The 20,751-nt window shown below is 44.4% G+C and overlaps 1 protein-coding gene across 2 annotated transcripts in view; it reads left to right on the plus strand.

Moving 5' to 3' along the window:
- The window catches only part of LOC126480771 (1-phosphatidylinositol 4,5-bisphosphate phosphodiesterase gamma-1), a 248,439-nt gene that overhangs the window by 175,871 nt on the left and 51,817 nt on the right, over nucleotides 1-20,751 (plus strand). For both annotated transcript variants that reach the window (XM_050104071.1, XM_050104070.1), the window contains exons 18-20: nucleotides 4,313-4,427; nucleotides 9,740-10,015; nucleotides 20,297-20,436. In XM_050104071.1, the coding sequence (XP_049960028.1) occupies nucleotides 4,313-4,427; nucleotides 9,740-10,015; nucleotides 20,297-20,436 (531 nt within the window). The remainder of the gene's footprint in view (nucleotides 1-4,312; nucleotides 4,428-9,739; nucleotides 10,016-20,296; nucleotides 20,437-20,751) is intronic.

Genomic DNA, 20,751 nt, shown 5'->3' on the forward strand with positions numbered 1-20,751 from the left:
CCCTCTCCCATCTCCCCCTCTCCCCATCTCCCCCTCTCCCATCTCCCCCTCTCCCATCTCCCCCCTCTCCCATCTCCCCCTCTCCCCATCTCCCCCTCTCCCATCTCCCCCTCACCCATCTCCCCCTCTCCCATCTCCCCCTCTCCCCATCTCCCCCTCCACACCCCCTCTACCATCCCCCCTCTACCATCTCCCCCACCCACTCCCCTCACCCATCTCCCCCACTACCCATCTCCCCCTCTACCATCTCCCCCCCTCTACCATCTCCCCCCTCTACCATCTCCCCCTCACCCATCTCCCCCTCTCCCATCTCCCCCTCTCCCATCCCCCTCTCCCATCTCCCCCTCTCCCATCTCCCCCCTCCCCATCACCCCCCTCTCCCATCTCCCCCTCTCCCATCTCCCCCTCTCCCATCTCCCCCCCCCCCCACTCCCATCTCCCCCTCTCCCATCTCCCCCTCTCCCATCTCCCCCTCTCCCATCTCCCCCTCTCCCATCTCCCCCTCTCCCATCTCCCCCTCTCCCATCTCCCCCTCTCCCATTCTCCCCCTCTCCCATTCTCCCCCTCTCCCATCTCCCCCTCTCCCATTCTCCCCCTCTCCCATCTCCCCTCTCCCATTCACCCCCTCTCCCATTCTCCCCCTCTCCCATTCCCCCACTCCCATCTCCCCCTCCCATTCTCCCCCTCTCCCATTCTCCCCCTCTCCCATTCTCCCCCTCTCCCATTCTCCCCCTCTCCCATTCTCCCCCTCTCCCATTCTCCCCCTCTCCCATTCTCCCCCTCTCCCATTCTCCCCCCTCTCCCATTCTCCCCCACTCCCATCTCCCCCTCTCCCATTCTCCCCCTCTCCATCTCCCCCTCTCCCATCTCCCCCTCACCCATCTCCCCCTCTCCCATTCTCCCCCTCTCCCATCTCCCCCTCTCCCATTCTCCCCCTCTCCCATCTCCCCCTCTCCCATCTCCCCCTCTCCCATCTCCCCCTCTCCCATCTCCCCCCTCTCCCATCTCCCCCTCTCCCATCTCCCCCTCTCCCATCTCCCCCTCTCCCATCTCCCCCTCTCCCCATCTCCCCCTCTCCCATCTCCCCCTCTCCCATCTCCCCCTCTCCCATCGCCCCTCTCCCATCTCCCCCTCTCCCCATCTCCCCCTCTCCCATCTCCCCCTCTCCCATCTCCCCCTCTCCCATCTCCCCCTCTCCCATCTCCCCCTCTCCCATCTCCCCACTCCCCCTCTCCCCATCTCCCCCTCTCCCCACTCCCCCTCCCCCATCTCCCCCCTCCCATCTCCCCCTCTCCCATCCCCATCTCCCCATCTCCCCCTCTCCCATCTCCCCCTCTCCCATCTCCCCTCTCCCATCACCCCCCTCCCATCTCCCCCTCTCCCATCTCCCCCTCTCCCCATCTCCCCCTCTACCCATCTCCCCCTCTACCATCTCCCCTCTACCATCTCCCCCTCTACCATCTCCCCATCTCCCCATCTCCCCCTCTCCCCCTCTCCCCCTCTCCCCATCTCCCCATCTCCCCCTCTCCCCATCTCCCCCTCTCCCCATCTCCCCCTCTCCCCATCTCCCCCTCTCCCCCTCTCCCCATCTCCCCTCTCCCCATCTCCCCCTCTCCCCATCTCCCCCTCTCCCCATCTCCCCCACTCCCCATCTCCCCCTCTCCCCATCTCCCCATCTCCCCCCTCCCCATCTCCCCCTCTCCCCATCTCCCCTCTCCCCATCTCCCCCTCTCCCCCTCTCCCCCTCTCCCCCTCTCCCCATCTCCCCATCTCCCCATCTCCCATCTCCCCATCTCCCCCTCTCCCCATCTCCCCATCTCCCCCTCTCCCCATCTCCCCATCTCCCCTCTCCCCCTCTCCCCCTCTCCCCCTCTCCCCCTCTCCCCATCTCCCCCTCTCCCCCTCTCCCCTCTCCCCCTCTCCCCCTCTCCCCCTCTCCCCCTCTCCCCATCTCCCCCTCTCCCCCTCTCCCCCTCTCCCCATCTCCCCATCTCCCCCTCTCCCCATCTCCCCCTCTCCCCATCTCCCCATCTCCCCCTCTCCCCATCTCCCCCTCTCCCCATCTCCCCCTCTCCCCATCTCCCCATCTCCCCCTCTCCCCATCTCCCCCTCTCCCCATCTCCCCCTCTCCCCATCTCCCCCTCTCCCCATCTCCCCCTCTCCCCATCTCCCCCTCTCCCCATCTCCCCCTCTCCCCATCTCCCCCTCTCCCCATCTCCCCCTCTCCCCATCTCCCCCTCTCCCCCCTCTCCCCATCTCCCCCTCTCCCCCTCTCCCCCTCTCCCCCTCTCCCCATCTCCCCCTCTCCCCCTCTCCCCCTCTCCCCATCTCCCCCTCTCCCCATCTCCCCCTCTCCCCATCTCCCCCTCTCCCCATCTCCCCCTCTCCCCATCTCCCCCTCTCCCCATCTCCCCCTCTCCCCATCTCCCCCTCTCCCCCTCTCCCCATCTCCCCTCTCCCCCTCTCCCCATCTCCCCATCTCCCCATCTCCCCATCTCCCCATCTCCCCATCTCCCCATCTCCCCATCTCCCCATCTCCCCATCTCCCCATCTCCCCATCTCCCCCTCTCCCCATCTCCCCCTCTCCCCATCTCCCCCTCTCCCCATCTCCCCATCTCCCCCTCTCCCCATCTCCCCATCTCCCCCTCTCCCCCTCTCCCCATCTCCCCCTCTCCCCATCTCCCCCTCTCCCCATCTCCCCCTCTCCCCATCTCCCCCTCTCCCATCTCCCCCTCTCCCCATCTCCCCCTCTCCCCATCTCCCCCTCTCCCCATCTCCCCCTCTCCCCATCTCCCCCTCTCCCCATCTCCCCCTCTCCCCATCTCCCCCTCTCCCCATCTCCCCATCTCCCCATCTCCCCATCTCCCCATCTCCCCCTCTCCCCATCTCCCCCTCTCCCCATCTCCCCATCTCCCCATCTCCCCCTCTCCCCCTCTCCCCCTCTCCCCCTCTCCCCCTCTCCCCCTCTCCCCCTCTCCCCCTCTCCCCCTCTCCCCTCTCCCCATCTCCCCCTCTCCCCCTCTCCCCCTCTCCCCCTCTCCCCATCTCCCCATCTCCCCCTCTCCCCCTCTCCCCTCTCCCCCTCTCCCCCTCTCCCCTCCCCCTCTCCCCATCTCCCCATCTCCCCATCTCCCCATCTCCCCCTCTCCCCATCTCCCCCTCTCCCCATCTCCCCCTCTCCCCATCTCCCCCTCTCCCCATCTCCCCCTCTCCCCATCTCCCCCATCTCCCCCTCTCCCCCTCTCCCCCTCTCCCCCTCTCCCCCTCTCCCCCTCTCCCCCTCTCCCCCTCTCCCCCTCTCCCCCTCTCCCCCTCTCCCCCTCTCCCCATCATTACCCTCTCCCCATCATTACCCTCTCTCCCCCCTCTCCCCCCCTTTCCCATCATCCCCCACTCCCTTCCTCCCCATCTCTCTTTCTGTCCGCCCTCCTTGTCCTTTTCAACTCCACCATCCTCTCCTTGCCCCCTCCCTCTCCACACTTCTTCCATTCTCTGTGTCTCTTATATGATACACCCTCGGAACTCCTTTCAACTTGTTGTGCGGCTACTGACTCATCTACCCCACTACACTCTCATTGCCCCGTGTGTCCATCCCTACACTCTCCCCACCTTTATCAGGCCAAGCAACTGCTCACAATCAGTTTCACTGTGGGAGGGTGCATTCGGGCGTGTCTATGTTGTTTTCTGTTATCTGTGTGACACTTCATTCAGCTATAGGTGAGTGATTTAGATATTGTTTCACCCAGGAATTTCCATTTTTGTTATAATTAAGGTGTGTGGGTAACAACTAGCTGGATAATAGAGGTTGTGAGTCATGTATAACCACTGGAATCTACTAACTTTTGGATGAATTCTCCTTTGAGGTAGTTTGCGCGCGCGCGCACACACACACACACACACACACACACACACACACACACACACACACACACACACGGGCAATTATATTATGCTGGCTGTATACACAGTGCCTGGACTGCAATTCTGCATGTTAACGTAAGTAAGGGATTGTGTTGAATCAAGTAGGAAAGGGGAGAAAGGAAACGGGGTGGGGAAGGGTGACCACCAACTTGGAGGGAGGTAGCAGGTGCACTAGATAGGAATGTGGGAGGGAGATGCAGCACGTCACTGTATACAAGTGCAACATGTTGGTACCGTCAAGTAAGTAAACATGAATCATATCAGGTATGCTTTCAAGAAGTTTTCTTCCTAACTGCACGAATTTTTACTTCAGTTGCGGAATTTAAAGTAAAAGAACTCTTATTTTTAATTTCTTCAATTTATTTATTTTTTATTTTTGTTATTTTTACAGCACCAGTTCAGTAGAATTTATCCAAAAGGTCAAAGAATTGATTCCTCCAACTACATCCCTGTTCCAATGTGGAATGCTGGCAGTCAGATGGTAGCTCTTAACTATCAGACACCAGGTAAGAAATATTAAAACTTTTTATGTGCTACCAGTTTATGATTACAGATATCATTTACACTTTTGTACCCTTATCTGTGCTTACTTTCAGGTACTGTTATAATGTTTCTAGAAGTCATTCACGAGCAACAAACTTGTAGCCATTGATGGCCAGACTTCACAGAGAGAAATATTTTAAAATTTATGTGAAAGTTCCATTGAGTCTAAAAAACTGTTCCGTGATCATTGTGAGATGTGCACCACATTGGAAGGAAAAGGGGAGGGGAAGCCTTACCACTGCCACTTTTATTGGGCTTCTGATACATACATTTGTTTGTAAAATAAACAGATAGATAAGAAATCTACTCACCAAACGGTGGCAGGATTTAACTTTTACAGGCTTTTGGAGCAAGTGGCTCCTTCTTCTGACAGAAGAGTTGAAGTGGGAGGAAGAGCGGTGAAGGATAAGGACTGGCGAGGTTTAGGGAAAGGGGTACAGAAAAGTCACCCAGAACCCCAGGTCAGGGGAGATGTACCAGACGGGATGAGAAGGAACCTACAAACCGAGCTTGGTCAACCTCCTTAATGTCCCACAGCCTTCACCACTGCCTCTCAGACCTGTAATAACTCATAATCACAAGACCAGTAACCACAGTACAGTGTTTGTAACCTCTTGTCCAAAGCAGCTGCTCTTCCAGGACCTTTGCTGTCTCTGACAGAATTACTATGTCGTCAGCGAACCTCAAAGTTTTTGTTTCTTCTCCATTCCTACTCCGAATTTTTCTTTTGTTTCACTTACTGCTTGCTCAATACACAGATTGAATAACATCGGGGATAGGCTACAACCCTGTCTCACTCACTTCCCACCCACTGCTTCCCTTTCGTGCCCGTCGACTCTTATAACTACCATCTGGTTTCTGTACAAATTGTAAATAGCCCTTCGCTCCCTGTATTTGACCTTTGCCACTTTCAGAATTTGAAAGAAAGTATTCCAGTCAACATTGTCAAAAGCTTTCTCTCAAGTCAACAAATGCTAGAATCGTAGGTTTGCCTTTCCTTAATCTTTCTTCTAAGATAAGTCGTAGGGTCAGTATTGCCTCACGTGTTCCAACATTTATACGGAATCCAAACTGATCTTCCCCGAGGTCAGCTTGTACCAGTTTTTCCATTCGTCTGTGAAGAATTCGTGTTAGTATTTTGCAGCTGTGGCTTATTAAACTGATAGTTCGGTAATTTTCACATCTGTCAATACCTGCTTTATTTGGGATTGCAATTATTATATTCTTCTTGAAGTCAGAGGGTTTTTCACCTGTCTCATACATCTTGCTCACTAGATGGTAGAGTTTTGTTAGGCCTGGGTCTCCCAAGGCTGTCAGTAGTTCTAATGGAATGTTGTTTACTCCCAGGGCCTTGTTTTGACTTAGGTCTTTCAGTGCTCTGTCAAACTTTTCATGCAGTATCAAATCTCCTATTTCATCTTCATCTACATTCTCTTCCATTTCTATAATATTGTCCTCAAGAACATCGCCCTTGTATAGACCCTCTATATACTCCTTCCACCTTTCTGCTTTCCCTTCTTTGCTTAGAACTGGGTTTCCATCTGAGTTCTTGATATTCATGCAAGTGGTTCTCTTTTCTCCAAAGGTCTCTTTAATTTTCCTGTAGGCAATATCTAAGGGAATATAATTCAGCCGTGAAAGAACTAGCTTACAAAACAGTTGTTCAACCAATAATGGAGGACTGCTCCTCAACTTAATCGATTTGGACTAATGGAAGAGAGTGAGAAAATGCAAAAAGAAGTGAACGTTTTTCCTTATGTGATTGTTTACTCGATGCAAGAGCATTACAGGGGTGCTTATCAGACACCTCCAACAGACACCATAAGAGTAGTTTTATGCAGAGGGGAGAGGTCTGCTGTTGAAATTTTGACAGCATTGATTCTGTAAAGAATTGAAGAATATTCTACATCATGTTCCACCCACACACCATTTGAGAAGGGGCAAAATGATATTGTCATCACAAGCATCCTCCTTCACACACCATAAGGTGGTTTGCGGAGTCTAGCTGTAGCTATAGATGTAGATGAAGAAATATTTGTGTCAGTCAAGGCAACACTTGATGTGCAGATCTGCTTTTGAGCATTCACTGCAAATTGTTGGGACATGCTCATTGCAGGCCAACTTAGTAGTTTATAAAACAAACTTCAGTCATTTTGTATTTTTGTGAGAATTAGACACATCAACATCATTTAACAGTTGGGCATAGAAAGAGAAATATTATTTCTCCCGATAAATGGTAGTTGCAATTCTCATGTGTTAAGTTTTCTGCAGTGCTTGAACAGTGAAATGTGTGAGTACTGTTGACAGTGACCTCATTGGAAGGAAGCATTCAGTCAGTAACAGTAACATACTAGACTGCAATAAAAGAGCAGATTTAAATTTAGACAATGCTACATGCCCTTACTAACAGCTGAAGTAGTGGCAGTATTTGTGAATTTGTTGGAAAACAAAATTAATTGGGATAATGTGCTATTGGTGACAGAAGCAAATGTAGCAAAACCAGAGACTCCACTGCAGACAAAGCTAAGAAAGTAGGACCTGCAATACTGATAAGAGATAATGAAATCCGTCACTGCATAGCCATAAGTTTTGGTAATCTGCCGTATGAAATTCTGAGTAAGTTCAAATTTTGCACAATGCTGGTTAATTTGTACAGGGTCCGGCATAAAAAACTCCCCGATTACAAAGTAACGTGCAGCGGACAGTAGAAGGAGCAGAGTGGTGGGGGGCGCGTCGTTAAGTAGCTGCCTACGTGCCGTTTTCAGTGTACGCCATGGCGTGGTCTGGTGAACATTGTGCCTTCGTAGTGGAAGATTTTATTCAAAATGGCGAATCGCCTATTAATACTCAACGTGCTTTTCGCGCACGCTTTGCGCTCGGACGACGGGACCCTGTTCCCGATAAAAAAACAATTTATTCTTGGGTTGCTAACTTTCATGAGACAGGTTCCTCATTAAAAAGGAAACCACCTGGACGACCACGGATTGCAACAGGCCCCGGAAATGTTGATGCAGTTAGAGCTTCAGTTCAACAATCTCCTCGACGATCCGCTAAAAAGCATGCGGCAGCATTACGGATATCTGATCGAAGTGTGAGAAGAATCTTGCATCGAGATCTTAAAATGCATCCTTACAAAATTGCAACTACGCAGGAACTGAGTGAACGAGACTGTGGTGTCCGTGTAAGTTTGTGCCAAGACCTTCTTCGGAACATTCGTCCCAACGATATTGTGATTTTTTTCTGATGAAGCACACTTTCACCTTGCCGGAACAGTGAACAGCCAAAATTTCAGGTACTAGTGTGAACACAATCCCCAAGAACTTCATCAACGACCACTTCATAGCCCTAAAGTAACAGTATGGTGTGCTGTTTACAATTCCGGAGTGATCGGTCCTTACTTTTTCGAAGAAAATGACAGGAATTTAACCTTCAACAGTGAACGCTATTGTGCCATGCTCCGCGACTTTCTCCAACCGCAACTAAGGGAGCTTTTTGGTGAAATAGAGAACGTGTGGTTCCAGCAAGATGGTGCTACTGCCCACACAGCGCGGCAGTCACTGGCATTGGTGAAGGAAATGTTTCCTGGACATGTGATCTCGTTGCGTGGAGACATTGGCTGGCCCCCACGATCGCCGGACTTAACGCCCTGTGATTTCTTTCTTTGGGGCTATTTAAAAGCAAAAGTTTATGAACAACGTCCACAATCTTTACGAGCCCTGAAAGAAGCAGTTACACAAGAGGTTGAAGCTATTCCACCTGAAATGACTCAAAGAGTAATGAATAACTTCAGGGAAAGACTCAAACAGTGTGTCGACAGTGCAGGAAGCCATTTAAGGGATGTTTTATTTAAAAAGTAAGACCATAAGAGTATTTTCTAAAACGGCATAATATGTACTTTTATTTAGTATAAATAAAATTGTTCTACCTTATTTGGTTTTGTTTTTATTAGCTTTCCTTAAAGGGGAGGTTTTTCTGCCGGACCTTGTATTATTGTGGCACACTGAGAAACTCATTGGAAAAACTGGTTTCAACAAATGTAACCCCTATATCTTTTATTCGGAGGGCACGAATGCCTTTTGCAGCTGCACATATAATGCAGAATGAGTGACTTTGTTCTCGCGTCAGTGAATAATAATAATAATAATAATAATAATAATAATAATAATAATAATAATAATAAATCACTGACTATTCTGGATGACTTATCCCAAACAGTGTTCCTGATTCTCGAGAGAGAAGTTAGTGTTAGACACTTATGTATTGTCATTGTGGTATTATCCTTGAGGTAGGTACTACTGGATACAGTAGGACTGGACAATTGTTCAGTATCTATGATGATTGGTTGTGAATATAACCATGGAAAATCAGAATAAAATAACAATATTAGTTGGGGTAGGTTGTTATTACCACATAGAGGAGGCAACAAGCAGTGAACAGGCACATTTAAATGTAGACTAGACTATTGGACAAATTTCCTTCTTCAGATTCAGAAAAACACACATGGTCATTGTCATCTGAGGGCTGACTAAATATGAAGGGGAGTTTAGTTTGGTAGCATGTTTTTGAATGTGCCTATCTTTTACTCAATACTTTCCCTGTGTCAGTGATGATAATTTCAAGTGAGTGTATATTTACTGTGATGCTATGCAAACAAAATTTTAAAAACTGACATGCACCCTTACCAACTGTGCTAGTGGTATTAATTTTATGGGAATTAACACATCTGTACTTATAAACTCAATCACAGTGGATGCTGTTTAAACGAGCCTGAGTGCAGAGGCTTGTATGATACCATGTGCTCCTGATGAATTTTTGTAAATATGCTTGACAATATTCTGAGGCAGAAATTGTGTAGTTATACAATGAATAAATTTAAAAAAGACAAAACACTTCGCAGGTGACATTAAACCATTTAAACCTCCTCCATGCAGTGAGCAGAAATCTATCCAAATTCACACAGTTGTGAATGCTATATTTATCAATATTTAAATCCTACAATCAGATGGAATATTAAGTAAGCAAATTTGGAATGTTACCAAGAATTTTTTGTGGAAGAAACAAATAAAAATTCAATACTCCCAATGTAATTGACAGATGTAAGACATTCATCCCATTGATTGAACAAGTTTTTAGCTGTTTTGGCCAGTCTTCACTTTTGTTCCATTTAAATATCTCACACATTTTCCCTTGATAACAATCAGTTACAGACATAATTAACAATTAAGTGTGATTTTTGATGTGTTGTTGTTGTTCAGTGCTTTTTGTTCTGTTGCAGATAAAGCAATGCAGCTGAATCAAGGAAAATTTCGTCAGAATGGGTTCTGTGGATATTTACTACGGCCTGATTTCATGTTCCTTGAAGACTTTGACCCATATGATAAGAAAACTTTAGTTGGAGTAGATCCACTGAATATTTCTGTACGTGTAATTTGTGCACGCCATCTCAGCAAATGGGGTAAAGGAAGGGCAAGAGGGACTGTTAGTCCTTTTGTTGAAATTGAAGTGATTGGTGCGGACTTTGATAACAAAAGCAGGAACACTCAACCAGTTTGTAAGTATTTCATGTTTTTGTTAGTCTATAACAGAGGTGGGACCTGATCTGCTTGTGATACTGCCCACGAGCATGTGTATTTCTATGTAGAAATGATGCACGTACAGTTTGCACTTCCTTACTTGCAAACTGCACTGAAGCCTAGACTCCGTTCATCATAAGAATAAACCTCATGCAAGCATTACACTATGTATTCTTCCGCGTTTGCTGGAACCTCATTGGATTTCATTGCACGTGGAGCAGAAGCCAATCTGTCTAGAGTACAGTCAAGTACTAAAATGAGGATACATTTTTTGCTGTGCGTAATGCGTACACCGACTCAGCAATAATACGGGACAACTGCTCTAATGGCGCATATAACTTGGAAAGCACTAGCCAGCCACCTGGTCCAACTAACCTGCAGTGATGTTAACAGTTGTAGTAAAGACGTAACAAGAGACGAGCAGAGAACAATATAGCCCTGAATGTCATTTGAATATTGAACAATAGAAAGTAATGGTAAAGCTCAGATGATATGCTTCTTATGTGATCTGAAGAAAAAATGCTACTGATATTAGCTAACATAGAACTGTAATTAAAAACAAGAGTGATGAAAATTCCTGACTTTAAAGTGCACTGCTGGGATTTCACCATGTAGTTAAATATTGAAGCCACTGAAGGTATTACAGTCAGTCGTCTGGTAATCTCTGAACTTCTTCCATGTTGGACTCCACAGAAAGTGATACATTTCAGTACTGCTGCGCTGATAGTGAGGTGATCAACAACAGAATCCCAAGCCACCAAAATGTCCACATTTCCTCCTCCTCCTCTTCCTTTCTTTTATGACATGCAGTTCTGCATTTTGCCATTGTTTGGCAGTGACATGTCACAAAGGTTCATGCACTGGTTCCAGTAAGTGTGGCAACTTAAATATCATGTTGTTTCTAACGACAAATCTCTTAACTTGTCTCCAGATCAGTTCTATTGGGTTCAGATAGTAATGATACGGTGACAACTGATAAAATGCAGCTTTTTGTACCGTGTACTCAACACCATGAAAATTGTTTTCTGTGTTTCTCCAGCGCTTAGCCCTCTGGCTCGTGTGAGACCACATCAGTGGTATAAAACAGTGTGCGTATTCAAACAAAGAGCTTTTGATTTTTCATTTATCTCCAAAAAATTTAATTGTGTAATGTTTTCTTAACTTCAAAATCTCTAACAATCTTTTATAATATATCAATAATTAAGAATGTGTATTTGCAATGAAAACCAGAAATCTGCATGTGATATGTAATTAGAAATCAGAAGGCGTGCTTTTTCCTTGGGGAAAAAAATTATGATTGGGTATGAGTTAATTGCCATATGTTGATAAATTTCGTATATAAATGACTTATGTATCCATACGGAACAAAAAATAAATAAAATAAACGTTGACCCCCAACGCGTCTCGAAACACGGCCAATGAACCCATTCTGTTGTCAAACAATGTCTCTACTGACTATGCCAAGATTAGAGCTACCATGTTCTGTGTTATATATTTATGTATATTGTATCATATTTCTCAGCAAATGTCAAAGCTCATTTTTCTCTGTAATTTTGTGAAAAACATTAAGGACAACTTGTTTCTAGCCATTAACAGTGTTCCATGCACGGATTTCACTATGAAGCAGGAAGCAGTGCCATCCATTTTCATGGGACGTATGGACAGTGAGACAATCAGGGCACAAGTAGCACTTACATAGACTGTGACTGTAGACGATTTTTGAAATAAAAATTACGTACCTAAAGTATGATTAAGAAATATGTTGAAGGCTGTTAATACATCAGAATGTTTTAGAGTTTGATTTACAGTGACATAGTAGTAAGATATCTAATACACAAGTTGGACCTACTTCCAAGAGCGGAACAGCACCATTGTGCAAGAGCTACGGCTGCTGGCCAATCTTTGTGTTTGTTTACATCAGGTTTACTCTTATGATGAACGGATTGTAGTGACAGTACAAACTTGACAGCTCATGCTCAAGTTTGTTGTTATGTTAGAAGTATTCCTTACATTGTCATAATTATTATAATATAACAGTTTAATGAGTACTTGTGATAGAACATACAGGACATCTATCAAAGGAATCCCTGATTTCATAATTAAATATCTTGTTAACTAAAATCAATAGACGAGTGTAACAGATGGTATGTTTATTGTGAAAGCTGTAAGAATTTTGTGCAGAAATTTTGAAACAGTTTAAAAAACTGCTAACATATGGCCTTGCAGTTGCAATACATAATGCCTGTGAATAGTGCACCACAGCTCCGAGCTATCAGTTCCAATGTTGAAATGTGAAAGGAGCTTAGTGTACTGCAGGAAAAGGTTGAAATCGTGTATTCCATTGAACAGTGTGTTTCTGATACTGGAATACCACAGGTCAGAACACAGTCCTACAGCAACAAGGTGTAGTTTTCAAACATGATTTAATGTTCCAAAAGGACCTAATGCAAAAGCCATTAGCAAGTGTTTTGCCAATTTCCAATGGACAGGCAGCATGGCTGATAATCTAACAGGGAAAGTTGGCCCCAGGCAAGATGTAGTTACTCATGAAAATATCACCACATTTTCTGGACATATTCAGCAAAACCCAAGGAAATCTCTCTGAAGAATTGCAGCAGAGATTGGTTTGAAGCATTCCAGCACACAGAAAATACCGAGACAGAGCTTACACACGTTTCCATTCAAAATCCAAAGCCACAATGCATACCTGTATGAGCTGTGTGACAAGGGGCTTACTTTTCAGATCAGATTCTCACAGTGATTAATAATGAAGGATTTGATGTCGACTGCTTTTGGTTCGCAGATTAAGCACACTTCTACCCAAGTGGAGCAGTGAATAAACAAAAGAGGCAGTTTTGGGGTTCCTAAAGCTCTCTTTGTGTGAAGTGAAACTACTGTATTCTTTCTAAGGTACTGTTTCAGCTGTGGTATGCAGCAGAGGCATTATTGGTCCATTTTTCATGCAAGAAATTATCACTGGTAGATGTTACTTTGCAATTTTGGTACTGCTGGTCACCACAAAGCTAACGTTGAGGGTAAATGAGACACCAAGTGGTTTGTGCAAAATGCTGCCAGACCACATCACACCAAACAGTTGTTTTGCTTGCTTTATGAATACTTTGGGAATAGAATCATTGCAGTGAATTACTGCAAATTTCATTGCATAGGGATGCATTGGCCTCCATATTTGCCTGATCTGACTCCTTCTGACTACCGTATTTACTCGAATCGAAGCCGCACCTGAAAAATGAGACTCTAAATCAAGGCAAAAAAAATTTTCCCGTATCTAAGCCGCACCTGAAATTTGAGACTCGAAATTCAAGGGAGAGAAGTTATAAGCCGCACCTCCAAATCGAAACAAAGTTGGTCCATTGTAATATGAGACACAATTTAGGTCAAATGAATGACGATACAGCTACAGTAGTTTGGTTCGAGTTGTAAGCTTAGCAGTTAAGCTTTACCAGGTAGCCATTGCTAAGTGTCAGGCACTCCGTCCGTATTTATACGGGTACTCTTCCATTTTCATGTGCTTCATCTGGTTTGAATTGATAGCTTATTTTTCTTTGATCTGATAAGTGCCATTCTCTTTGTTATAGGTGTTTACTTCACTCTAAGCTGAAAATGCATTACTGTACTGTGTCATGCATTGTTTGTCGCATTCTGATAATGAGCGTTTACGACCTGTCGCCGCTCGCGGCATGGCTTGCTTTTATGCACGCTACCTCCGCTTACAATTAAAAAAAAGAGAGGAATCATCTCATTAACGAAACAATAGCAAGAGACTGCTATTTGTTGTTACTTACACTGCTGCTTTCTTTGATAATGATCAACAAGCACCAAATGATAGACTGCGTATGATAGATGATGTTCTGAACGAGGGTCTAGCGAAAATTTTTTTCCATTTGAAAATCTTTGCAGACGCCTCTTTAGTACATTGCATTCTGTACAGAAATTAGAGTCATCTTAGATTTAAAAATCTAGTCAATTGCCATGCTTCATTTCTGAGTGTATCACTATTAGGCATAAGAATAATACGAATATAAACATGACCCGATATGTATATTCTTTAGCATTTGCTGTTCTCTCACTCTAGTTTCGTAGTTTATTAGGCAGACAGGATTTAAATGAGATAGCAGCACACACGAAAGAATACATGGCAAAATGTTTATATTCGTATTATGCTTATGGTGAAGAGAATACTGCATGTGATTCACAATTCATAAAAGTTCCTATTAGCAACCATCTCTTCTCACAGGTAGGAAAAAATTCAGAACGTAGAGTTGGCCATATTGACAAACGTCCCAAACAGTTTTGCCAGTCGGATTTTCTTAGTACATTGAAATGTTGCTACATTCAAAGATGAACAATACGGAATTTGTATATACTTTGTTGGATAATGTATGAAAATGCAGTGGTAGAAATTCGGGGCGGAGAAAAAAGCTCATCTTCTACCTTTTTTTTTTAATTTATTTACTGGCGCAGAGGTTTTGTCGCAAGTATTTATCTTTGTGCTTGCAAAGCATGCCTGTGTAGCACTACATATATTCGACGGTAGAAGTTAGTTGTGGCGGCACCTAGCAACATTTTTCAGAACTTCCACTTACTTCGCACTCGATTCTAAGCCGCAGGCGGTTTTTTGGATTGCAAAAACTGGAAAAAAAGTGCGGCTTAGATTCGAGTAAATACGGTATGTTTTGTGGGGAACATCGAAAGATACTGTCTACCAGAATCATCCCACCACACTGGACAAACTTGAATCAGCAATCTCTGTGCTATCTGAATCCATTTCTGTTGAAATACTACAGGATGGGATGACAAATTTCATTGTTTGTTTGCACCAACTCCATGCTGTGTGGTAGAAATGTCAGAAAGATTGTGATCTGCTTGCAGAGGATGAGTCCAGTCACGTACGCTGAGGATGTGCAAGCTGCACAGCGTATAGCACCATCTGTTAGCTTTTGGAACTACTTCAAAACTTTTGTATAACGTCTGCATACAATTCTTTCAGCTTTCAGAGTAAACACACCTTTTGTTGCACTTATCTGTTGATCTTAGTTTTCAAGATATTTAACTTTGACATTAGAGACTCCTTTGCTAGACGCCATGTAAAATGTGCATAATATTTGCGGACGTTTAGGCTTGAAGACAAAACTTGAATTACAAAAGTGGACACTGAATGAAAAATAGTAATAATTAGCTTATTACAATTCTGTCATGAAGAAATACAAATTAATTTACATCAGTGTGCATGCTTTTCTGTGCCAGTTCTTCACATAAATGTTATAGAAAAGTTCTGGTAGGAAATAAATACTTTCTGATTCGAGACACTCATCAAAAACCAGAAGCATTGAGTTGTCGAAAGTACCCACAAAAAGAAAGGAAACTTGTTAGTTTTCCGAGTAATCCTTTTACAAGCAAGAGTAAAACACACACACACACACACACACACACACACACACACACACACATACACACCTATGCCACCACATGGTGGGACTGTGTAAGGGTATAGGTGTGGGTGTGGGTGTGTGGGTGTGGGGGGGGAGGGGGGGGGACGACGACTCTGACTGACTGACTTCTGTAGCTTTGTCCAAACTGCTGGAGATGGCAGTCATGTGTGCATGATAATGTATTCTTGTTTCCTTTTCTGACAAACACTTTGGCTGAAAGTTAATGTGTAAGTGTCTTTTCATTGTCTCTGTATGCCACTTTACGTGTCATGGTGTTATGGTGAGTAGCAATCTACCCTTTTGTTACATTGTTGATATTTCAATCTGAAGATTACATTGTTTGACTACACCGATAAACAAACACTGAGGGCCAGTTTGTGTATCTGTAAAAGAATAATCTTCTTTCCACTGTGGGTTGAAGCATCGGAATTCATCTGATTTTCATTCTGAGGACCTTAACACCTTCTCAACCATTTTCCTCTCACTAAATTTATCCTACCACAAATATCAGAGAGACGTTGACTCTGACAACACTAATGATGAAAGCCCGAGCTTGCTTGCTCTCTTCGATAACAAATAAGCCATGTTGGCAGAAAGATGGTGCAGAACTGCTTGCTTGACAGTGCCTGCTAGCTAGCTCTGTAAGTGCTCACTGGCACCTGCACCCACATTAGTGCACGTGTCCAGCCCTGTTGTGTAACATCTTTATGTCCAGAGCAGTAAATGAAATTTTTGCAGTCATAGATACAACTGAAGAAGTCATTGGTATTTGTTATTCTCACATTTATGGAAGGGAAATAGTAACTGTAGGGTCAAAATAAGAAAGCAGAAATTAGATATAGACTTTACATACAATGTAGGAGGACTGTGTACTTTTACTATTGAGACAAGGACAGGTTGATGAGGAATAACGGACACTTACTTATTTACAGAACCTGTGATGTAGCTTCGCTGATTGACTTGTTTCTGTACTGATTATATTTACTTGTTCGTTTGTTGTGTGGGATAAGAAATTGTCTGTCAATGCCTAGAAGATTACTGTTGTTTACGGAACGTTTCTACATAGCAGTAAAAAATTACCTTCTTCAAAATACATTCCTTTCTCTGTCCACAAGAGTTTTCTTATCTATTAGCGGGTAAGCAGGGAAGGGGTCATGATGAAGAAACCTGCCACAGCCAGGGAAGAGAAAGATTACATGTGGCCAGTACGACAATATGCGTGATAGCCTGTATTAATTTATGGATGTGACTGTAGATAACCAAGCAACATGCAGAAGCAGGCAATAGGTTCTAAACGTTCATTTTAATTAACAGTCTGTATTTTCTCTCTTATTGTCATGCCTGAAGGAATACAGTGCTTTTTCAAAATTTCCTTATAACATTATATGTACTTTTTAGAATTAAAACACACACACACACAGACAGACAGACAGACAGACAGACAGAAAGAGAGAGAGAGAGAGAGAGAGAGAGAGAGAGACTGTTGCTCCAGATCATGTGCCAAGTGGGATTCAATATGTGTGAAGAAGGCCACTCAGATGTTTAGGACGGGTGGTAGGGACAGAGCATCGAGTGACATTATACTGAGTGCACTATCCGAAAATTACCTCGAGCAATTAAACAGAGAACCGACTCGTGGAGATAACATATTGGACCTACTGATAACAAACAGACCCGAACTTTTCGAATCTGTATGTACAGAACAGGGAATCAGTGATCATAAGGCCGTTGCAGCATCCCTGAATATGGAAGTTAATAGGAATATAAAAAAAGGGAGGAAGGTTTATCTGTTTAGCAAGAGTAATAGAAGGCAGATTTCAGACTACCTAACAGATCAAAACGAAAATTTCTGTTCCGACACTGACAATGTTGAGTGTTTATGGAAAAAGTTCAAGGCAATCGTAAAATGCGTTTTAGACAGGTACGTGCCGAGTAAAACTGTGAGGGACGGGAAAAACCCACCGTGGTACAACAACAAAGTTAGGAAACTACTGCGAAAGCAAAGAGAGCTCCACTCCAAGTTTAAACGCAGCCAAAACCTCTCAGACAAACAGAAGCTAAACGATGTCAAAGTTAGCGTAAGGAGGGCTATGCGTGAAGCGTTCATTGAATTCGAAAGTAAAATTCTATGTACCGACTTGACAGAAAATCCTAGGAAGTTCTGGTCTTACGTTAAATCAGTAAGTGGCTCGAAACAGCATATCCAGACACTACGGGATGATGATGGCATTGAAACAGAGGATGACACGCGTAAAGCTGAAATACTAAACACCTTTTTCCAAAGCTGTTTCACAGAGGAAGACCGCACTGCAGTTCCTTCTCTAAATCCTCGCACAAACGAAAAAATGGCTGACATCGAAATAAGTGTCCAAGGAATAGAAAAGCAACTGGAATCACTCAATAGAGGAAAGTCCACTGGACCTGACGGGATACCAATTCGATTCTACACAGAGTACGCGAAAGAACTTGCCCCCCTTCTAACAGCCGTGTACCGCAAGTCTCTAGAGGAACGGAGGGTTCCAAATGATTGGAAAAGAGCACAGATAGTCCCAGTCTTCAAGAAGGGTCGTCGAGCAGATGCGCAAAACTATAGACCTATATCTCTTACGTCGATCTCTTGTAGAATTTTAGAACATGTTTTTTGCTCGCGTATCATGTCATTTCTGGAAACCCAGAATCTACTATGTAGGAATCAACATGGATTCCGGAAACAGCGATCGTGTGAGACCCAACTCGCCTTATTTGTTCATGAGACCCAGAAAATATTAGATACAGGCTCCCAGGTAGATGCTATTTTTCTTGACTTCCGGAAGGCGTTCGATACAGTTCCGCACTGTCGCCTGATAAACAAAGTAAGAGCCTACGGAATATCAGACCAGCTGTGTGGCTGGATTGAAGAGTTTTTAGCAAACAGAACACAGCATGTTGTTATCAATGGAGAGACGTCTACAGACGTTAAAGTAACCTCTGGCGTGCCACAGGGGAGTGTTATGGGACCATTGCTTTTCACAATATATATAAATGACTTAGTAGATAGTGTCGGAAGTTCCATGCGGCTTTTCGCGGATGATGCTGTAGTATACAGAGAAGTTGCTGCATTAGAAAATTGTAGCGAAATACAGGAAGATCTGCAGCGGATAGGCACTTGGTGCAGGGAGTGGCAACTGACCCTTAACATAGACAAATGTAATGTATTGCGAATACATAGAAAGAAGGATCCCTTATTGTATGATTATATGATAGCGGAACAAACACTGGTAGCAGTTACTTCTGTAAAATATCTGGGAGTATGCGTACGGAACGATTTGAAGTGGAATGATCATATAAAACTAATTGTTGGTAAGGCGGGTACCAGGTTGAGATTCATTGGGAGAGTGCTTAGAAAATGTAGTCCATCAACAAAGGAGGTGGCTTACAAAACACTCGTTCGACCTATACTTGAGTATTGCTCATCAGTGTGGGATCCGTACCAGGTCGGGTTGACGGAGGAGATAGAGAAGATCCAAAGAAGAGCGGCGCGTTTCGTCACTGGGTTATTTGGTAACCGTGATAGCGTTACAGAGATGTTTAATAAACTCAAGTGGCAGACTCTGCAAGAGAGGCGCTCTGCATCGCGGTGTAGCTTGCTGTCCAGGTTTCGAGAGGGTGCGTTTCTGGATGAGGTATCGAATATATTGCTTCCCCCTACTTATACTTCCCGAGGAGATCACGAATGTAAAATTAGAGAGATTAGAGCGCGCACGGAGGCTTTCAGACAGTCGTTCTTCCCGCGAACCATACGCGACTGGAACAGGAAAGGGAGGTAATGACAGTGGCACGTAAAGTGCCCTCCGCCACACACCGTTGGGTGGCTTGCGGAGTATCGATGTAGATGTAGATGTAGATATGGTCACAAGTTGGTTTGACTCATTGTGGAATGTCAAGGAAATGCTGAAAAACCTGAACTGGCAAATCCTTTCAAGATTGATGTCAACTATTTCACAAAAGCTTACTCACAAATTTTCAACAACCTGTATTAGGCAAGTAATCTAGGAACGTACTACAGCCCCCTGTATATTGCATTTGTAGTTACCAGTAAGTTAAGACTAAAATAATTACAGTGTGTAGAGAGGCATTTAAGCAGTCATTCATCCTGCACTCCACACAAAAATGTAATAGGTAGACAGCTGAACATGCAGTGTAATGTCCCATCACTGTGGTTAGCAGAGTTGTAAATATAGATGTACATCAACTTTATCATACCTCAGTTGCAATTTCAGCAACACCCCTTCTTTCTGTAGAGCTGCCGGGTTATTCAACAAGTTAGTTAAATCATCCAGAAAGCTCTGACCATTCATGACGCATTTATCAACATGATGCTCATTTACTTTCAAAAGCAGGAACAGAGGAAAGTTGAAAGGTGCCAGGCCTTGTCCCTACATAGGAAAACCAATTTGTGGTTCAAAGGTTGCCTCAGATCCACTTCTTCCTAAGTGTTAAGCACAATTTCTAGACATTTCCCGCATTCATATGATGTTTGCTGTAAACAACTAGCTGGAGTGTCAAAAGGTGTAGCATTGCCTGTTTTTTAAAATCAAATCAATGTTCTTTGTACTTGTAATAACTGCATTATTTTCCATACTTTGTATGAAAATGTAGGTGTATAAGATACAAACGGTACTATGCAAACCCTTACCTGTCACTGGAAACAAAGAAGAAACTGTGGTCACCGTACTATTCTCTACTTTCTGAATTACCTACTTAAGTTTAATTTTGAACAGCAAAGAAACGTAAATATTGCTGTGTCTAAGAAGGGATTGTTTCTTTCAGCTGACAATGGTTTTAACCCAGTTTGGAATGAAACATTTGACTTTGAGGTTTCGAATCCTCATTTTGCCCTGCTGAGGTTTGTTGTCCAGGATGAGGACATGTTTGGAGACTCAAATTTCATTGGACAAGCAACCTACCCAGTAAGTATGATTTTCAGTGTGATATTGTGCTCAAAAAGGCTAGAATCTTATTCTATTTATGCTCTTCTGTTTGCCATTTGAAAGAAATGAGAAACAAACTCTGGCTGTAGAACTTTTGTATGTTAAGCATGTAAAGGAGGGGCAAGTCACTCAGGTCCTACACTGAGGGGGATATGCTTGGTGTGAGTGCAAGAGCAGACAAAAATGGAGGGGAAGCCATCAGAGTGTAGGAGGTCAGAGAGCACTTTGACTTTCTACTGATATCTTCTCTTTAATCTATGTCTCCCCTCATCCTAACAAAAGGTAGGGAGGTCC

Source organism: Schistocerca serialis, chromosome 5 (genome assembly GCF_023864345.2).
Source record: "Schistocerca serialis cubense isolate TAMUIC-IGC-003099 chromosome 5, iqSchSeri2.2, whole genome shotgun sequence".
Lineage (NCBI taxonomy): Eukaryota > Metazoa > Arthropoda > Insecta > Orthoptera > Acrididae > Schistocerca > Schistocerca serialis.